This window comes from Arvicola amphibius, chromosome 7 (genome assembly GCF_903992535.2).
Source record: "Arvicola amphibius chromosome 7, mArvAmp1.2, whole genome shotgun sequence".
Lineage (NCBI taxonomy): Eukaryota > Metazoa > Chordata > Mammalia > Rodentia > Cricetidae > Arvicola > Arvicola amphibius.
This window is the reverse complement of record NC_052053.1, coordinates 102,189,774-102,196,644: the sequence shown is the minus strand read 5'-3', so window position 1 is coordinate 102,196,644 and position 6,871 is coordinate 102,189,774. Positions and strand designations below refer to the sequence as shown.

Sequence of the window (6,871 nt, the reverse complement as noted above, 5' to 3'; positions counted from 1 at the left end):
CTATTTCAATCTATAGCCCATGCTGGCCTGGAACTCACTATGTAATAATCCTCCTGCCTCTCCATCCTAAGTGCTGAGATTATAGATAATGTGCCACCACACCCACCCAAACTGTGTTTTCAATGAATCCTGAGGTATAACTGCAAAAAGAAAAAGCCACCTGTTTTAAAACATAATACAAACAAGGGGGATGTAAGATACCAACAAAACGAATAAATGCTGTATCTGTGGGAGAGGCTCAAGAGACCACATCCAGTATGAAACATGTAATCATCAGTTTACCAGGAGAAAACTGAAAGCAGAAAAATACAGCTAATGAGAACGCAGGTCTAACTGCTGTTGTCGTTTCCGAAGGCCGTTAAAGGCGACTGTGGCGGGAGACTGCAAGAGTTGTCTGCAATGGCTGCATAAATAGGACATGGTTACTTCATTACAGAAGAGCCGCTCCCTTTGAAGCTCTCAGAGTCTCTGCACGGCCGAGGTTTGGGCGTGCTGGCTCTCAGTCTTGCTTTGCTCAAAGTGTTTGGAGAAGACACCGTATCATGTGTGGTGCCCTCGGAGGCCAGGAGAGGGCATTGGATTCTTTAGAACTGGAGGTTCAGATGGTTGTTAGCCCCCAGGTGGATGCTGGGAACGTAACCTAAGTCCTCCACAAGGGCAAGTCCTTTTAACTGCCTAGACATCTCTCTAGCCCACTAAAGCCCTTATTTTTTAAAAGATTCATTTTTAAAAATATTTTCTAATAAGAATAAAGGTGTTTTGTAACCTTTAAAATATTTTTTACTCGTGTGTGTGTGCGCGTGCGTGTGTGTGTGTGTGTGTGTGTGCGCCATTTTTTACACAAGTAAAAAATATTTTAAAGTGATAGAATTCTGACAACATTACCTTTTGGCCACCGAAAACTTTCGTGGCTCTCACGCGAAATTTCTTCTCCAATACTGTCTCACACAACGCACTAGCCAGTTATAAAGGGCGCTTCTCTCCTGAAGCTTCAAAAATAAAAAACAATCCCAACTGCACAAAAGCCTGCTGAGCGTATCCTGACCCCGAACTCATCTACCCTCGTCCCTGCCCACACTCCAACATCTCAACCTGGATGAAGAACGCCTTTCTTACCGTCCCCAGCAGGACTTTAAGCATGCCGCCTCTTCCTGGACGCACTCATTGGCATTTTCCCGAGGTCTGTGTGCACCCCGGCCCTGCGTTCTCATTGCACGTCTCTTAAATTATGTTTGCCCCTTCATCACACAACGGCCTGAGGAAGGACCATTTCCCTTTTTCTTTTCATCTCATACTAGGCACCTGCCAAAGTTTTCGGGGTTGACTGTGCTCAGCTTCCCATCCGTAAGGCGAAGCGGTGGCTCTACGTTACAGCTCTCCGTTTTCCACCAGGAGTCCTTTTACCGGAGCCAGCTTCGTTCGGTCCACGCCCTCGCGCCAGAGAGCGCTTTCCAGAATTATTCTCAGATCCCGTCCACACCGGGAGCGAAAGATGAGGTCTCTTTTTCATCTACCTTCTCTCACAAGTCTATGCTGCCAACCTAACTTCTTCAACCGGGCACAGCCGCAAAACGACTAGTTCCTACACCGGATCTCAAGTGCGTGGACGGTAGTCAGAGGGGTGACATGGGCGTATTTCACGGTACCGGAAAGGAGCAAGCGGAGAGCGGGGGTGGGGGACAGCGGGACCGAGTAAGGAGGCCCGCGGGCCGTGAACTCGCGCCTCCCGGGTAAGCACCGCGCAGCCTTCCCGCCGCGCACCGACCCAGGCGCGAGGAAAAACTCGCCTCCGCCGGACCTCGCAGTCCCCGCTCTGGAACCGCCCCATGCCCAGCCCCACGGGGGAATGGAAGACGAGAGCCGGTCCCAGCCGTTCTTTATTCCGTGCAACTGCCCCCAGAAAGAATTCGGCTCCCGGGAATTTGGTTCCGTGGCGGTACCCGGCACCGAAACACACTTAAGCCCCCGGGGAGACCAGCTCCCCATCCGCCCTGCCTCCCCTGCGCCACACCCCGGGCCCCTCCGCCGCACGCTTAGGGTTCCGCGCTGCTCATTGGGCACCTGCCCTGCCAATCTGACAGATGTCAACGAATCACACTGTACAAACGGCAGCGAGAGGGCGGGGCGGGGAAGGGGCGTATGCCCCGGTTCCCCGGGCGCGAGCCTAACGCCCCCAAGCGGCCGGAGGCGCTGGGCGGGGCCTCATTTGCATAACGGCCGCCCCTCGGTCTCCCCGCCCGGGGCCGGAGTCCCGCCCCCCAGCCAACTAGCTAACTGTTGGACCACCGGCTGGTCACTCCGACCAGGCGAGCCTGTGGGGGCGCCAGACGGGTTGGTGCGGGCGGTCCCGGGGGCGGATTGGCTCTGGGAGCTTCCAGAAGGCAGGGGGGCGTCTATAAGAGCGGAGAACCGAGGCCGGGATCCGGGAGACGCTGGTCGCGCTCGAGGAGAGCTGTGCGGGGCGACCGTTGGCTGGGGTCCGAGTTCGCCGTCTCTCTCGTCCTAACGTCGCTGTGCCTGGTTTTGTTTGTTTTTACAGTCAGCATGTCCGCCCGCGGCCCGGCCATCGGCATCGACCTGGGCACCACATACTCCTGCGTCGGGGTCTTCCAACATGGCAAGGTGGAGATCATCGCCAACGACCAGGGCAACCGCACCACCCCCAGCTACGTGGCCTTCACCGACACCGAGCGCCTCATCGGCGACGCCGCCAAGAACCAAGTGGCCATGAACCCCACGAACACCATCTTCGACGCCAAGAGGCTGATCGGGCGGAAGTTCGAGGACGCCACGGTGCAGTCGGACATGAAGCACTGGCCGTTCAGAGTGGTGAGCGAAGGTGGGAAGCCCAAAGTGCAGGTGGAATATAAGGGGGAGATGAAGACCTTCTTCCCGGAGGAGATTTCCTCCATGGTCCTCACTAAGATGAAGGAGATCGCCGAAGCCTACCTGGGGGGCAAGGTGCAAAGCGCGGTCATCACCGTCCCCGCCTATTTCAACGACTCACAGCGCCAGGCCACCAAAGACGCGGGCACCATCACGGGCCTCAATGTGCTGCGCATCATCAACGAGCCCACGGCAGCGGCCATCGCCTATGGTCTGGATAAGAAGGGCTGCGCGGGGGGCGAGAAGAACGTGCTCATCTTCGACCTGGGCGGGGGCACCTTCGACGTGTCCATCCTGACCATCGAGGATGGCATCTTCGAGGTGAAGTCCACGGCTGGCGACACCCACCTGGGTGGCGAAGACTTCGACAATCGTATGGTTAGTCACCTGGCGGAGGAGTTCAAGCGCAAACACAAGAAGGACATTGGGCCCAACAAGCGCGCGGTGCGCCGGCTGCGCACTGCCTGCGAGCGCGCCAAGCGCACCCTGAGCTCGTCCACGCAGGCCAGCATCGAGATCGACTCGCTCTACGAGGGCGTGGATTTCTACACGTCCATCACCCGCGCCCGCTTCGAGGAGCTCAACGCCGACCTCTTCCGAGGGACCCTGGAGCCGGTGGAAAAGGCTCTGCGTGATGCCAAGCTGGACAAGGGCCAGATCCAGGAGATAGTGCTGGTGGGCGGCTCCACCCGCATCCCTAAGATCCAGAAGCTCCTGCAGGATTTCTTCAATGGCAAGGAGCTGAACAAGAGCATCAACCCCGACGAGGCGGTGGCTTACGGTGCCGCTGTGCAGGCGGCTATCCTCATCGGCGACAAATCCGAGAATGTGCAGGATCTGCTGTTACTCGACGTGACTCCATTGTCGCTTGGCATCGAAACAGCTGGCGGTGTCATGACCCCGCTCATTAAGAGAAACACCACGATCCCAACCAAGCAGACGCAGACCTTCACTACCTACTCAGACAACCAGAGCAGCGTGCTGGTGCAAGTGTACGAGGGCGAACGGGCCATGACCAAGGACAATAACCTCTTGGGCAAGTTCGACCTGACTGGGATCCCCCCAGCACCCCGCGGGGTCCCCCAGATCGAGGTCACCTTCGACATCGATGCCAACGGCATCCTTAATGTCACTGCTGCCGACAAGAGCACCGGTAAGGAAAATAAAATCACCATCACCAACGACAAGGGTCGTCTGAGCAAGGACGACATTGACCGTATGGTGCAGGAGGCAGAGCGGTACAAATCGGAAGATGAAGCTAATCGCGATCGCGTGGCAGCCAAAAACGCAGTTGAGTCCTATACTTACAACATCAAGCAGACGGTGGAAGACGAGAAACTGAGGGGCAAGATTAGCGAGCAGGACAAAAACAAGATCCTCGACAAGTGTCAGGAAGTGATCAACTGGCTCGACCGAAACCAGATGGCCGAGAAAGATGAGTACGAACACAAACAGAAAGAGCTTGAGAGAGTGTGCAACCCCATCATCAGCAAACTTTACCAAGGCGGTCCCGGCGGCGGAGGCGGCGGCTCCTCTGGAGGCCCCACCATCGAGGAAGTGGACTAACTAAACTTGCACTGCAGTCCGCGTAAATCTCTTTTCCTTTCTCCCTCCCCCGCCCACTCCCCCTTCCCCTTTTGTTTTGGTTTCTTTGAAATGTCCTCGTGCCAAGAGAGATCTGTTATTGGAAGTCTTTAGCCTGGTGCGGGCGTCTGAAAGGAAAGGTGCAACACCTTAGTTTAGTTACAAAAGGTTAGTTCTAAAGTTTGGTTGGGGGGAGGGGAAATGAGGTTTCTCTTTAATGCATTTTAACATTTTAAGTGATTGCTGATTTGAGCATTTTTTCTTTTTTTTTTTCTTTTTTCTTTTCTTTTTTTGGTTAAGCTTAGTTTGTACGTGGAGAATTGCTGGAAATGGGAAACCTGATGTTTGCACACCTGTCCAATGGAAGCTTGGTACCACTGAATACAGAGGGGCTTGAATTGTTTATTTTTACTTTGAGATTAAAATAAACATTGCAGTAATTTTAAAGACAGGTATATTCTGTGAAGGCATAAATGCAAATTTATAGTAAAGCTGAACTTGATCTCAAAATTGCTGTCTGAAGTTTTCAATTTCTTCTTCCCATGTTTTACTCATATTGATCTTTACATTAGTATGATGTGAAATTTATCTAATCTAATTTTCTCTAATTCTCAGATGAAGTTCCTGCCTCAAATAACCAACAATTTAAAGGGTGAAGAATTTTGGTAAAGTAACCTCCCTTTAGTATACAGAAACCTGATGGGGTCTTCAAATGAATCTAAACTCCTCAGCCCTGGCTTTAGTATTCAAGTATACAACAACAACAACAAAACCCTCCCTGAATGTTTCAGGGAAGTGCAAGCTGTATTCCAGATCCTGTATAACACAGATTTTCTCTACATAACAAAAATGACAGCGTCTTTTCATAGTAGACACAGGGAGTATAGAAATATGCGCTCTGACATACAGGTTCCTGAAACAAGAGCCAGCAGGCAAGTGTAAAAGGGTTTGATGCTGAGGCCAAGTCTGGTCACGCTTGTTCCAGCTTCTATGAAACAGCTCAACTGCCAAACTTAGGGCAAATTCTGTAAGAACCCATTTGGCGGCTGTAATTATTTGGGAAGTGGTTCCTTTTCTTATTTGAAGATCTTAGAGCTCTTAAAATAACCTGTCTCAAACCACTACTATAGTTAATTTTTTAGTCCCATCGAGTTGGGGGTGGACACTGTATGAGTGGTTCTCCCCATCATGTGTGTCCCCGCGATTGAACTCAGGTTTTCAGGTTGGCAGCAAGTACCTCTACCGGCTGAGCCACTTAGTTTTTAGTTTCTCATGGAGTTATGTTTAAAAGTTCCTTTAAGGGGAACTTGGGAGAAATTTAGTAGTTGGTTTGAAAATGCATAGTTTCAACAGCAATAGGCATTCTAATATCTTTCTAACATGATAAAAATTTACTTCATGTTATTTTTAAAATGCTAGTGCATTTTAGAAGCTAAATTTTTAATTTAATAGTGGATCCTTCATTCACAGAGATTTATTTTTGGAATAATAGTATACGTTAACTTAAAAATTAGGAAGCAAGTTAATCTAAGGCTATTGGGTACTTTCACATTATAGCTGACCCTTGTGTTTAGCTAGATCTTTTAGCAAGCCTCACTTAGGTGGGGGCAGGGGGATAAATGGCAATTGTGAAATTGTTTCAAAATACTTAGAAAATTTTCAAAGACTACTCCATATTTCATAATGTGAAGGCAGATTAATTTATGCCAATGTAACACTAGTGAGAGTTTCCATCTGTGAGCACTAAAAGACATAGTTAAGCTAGGCTACATAGGCCATCACATACATTTTGATAGAGTACTTTGATACCAATAGTTTTAGAATGATTTTGTTTTTGAAATAGTGTCTTAAGTAGCCCAGGTTAACCTGAAGCTCAGTGTGTAGCTGAGGATGGCCTTGAAATCCTGATCCCAAATGCTGGATAACATTGTGTACCACCCCTGTCTTAAAGTTTTTTTTTTTTTTGTTTTTGTTTTTGTTTTTTCGAGACAGGGTTTCTCTGTAGCTTTGGAGCCTGTCCTGGAACTAGCTCTTGTAGACCAGGCTGGTCTCGAACTCACAGAGATCCGCCTGCCTCTGCCTCCCGAGTGCTGGGATTAAAGGCATGCGCCACCACCGCCCGGCCCACCCCTGTCTTAAAGTGACTCCCCCCTCCCAGGCAATCCCAGGTGTCCAGCAACTCATTTGTAAACAAGGCTGGTCTCACAGAGATCCACCTACCTCTGCCTTCCAGGTGCTGAGATTAAAGGCTCTAAAGTGACTTTTTACATGAGTTTTACCAGGACAGTATTCGGTATATAGCTCTTTTATTAGTCCTTTATGAATTTAGGGGTTTTGTTCGTTTGTTTTCCTGTTCTAGGGAGTGGGGTACCGGAAGGTAATACTGAACTCAGTACCTTGC

At 50.4% G+C, this 6,871-nt stretch overlaps 1 protein-coding gene across 1 annotated transcript; it reads left to right on the top strand.

Moving 5' to 3' along the window:
- The first annotated feature begins 2,282 nt into the window (after positions 1-2,282).
- Hspa2 (heat shock protein family A (Hsp70) member 2) lies at positions 2,283-4,980 on the top strand. The gene is made up of 2 exons (XM_038337227.1): positions 2,283-2,331; positions 2,540-4,980. The coding sequence occupies exon 2, from the start codon at positions 2,545-2,547 to the stop codon at positions 4,450-4,452; it is 1,908 nt and encodes a 635-aa protein (XP_038193155.1). The 5' UTR covers positions 2,283-2,331; positions 2,540-2,544; the 3' UTR covers positions 4,453-4,980.
- The last annotated feature ends 1,891 nt before the right edge of the window (positions 4,981-6,871 follow it).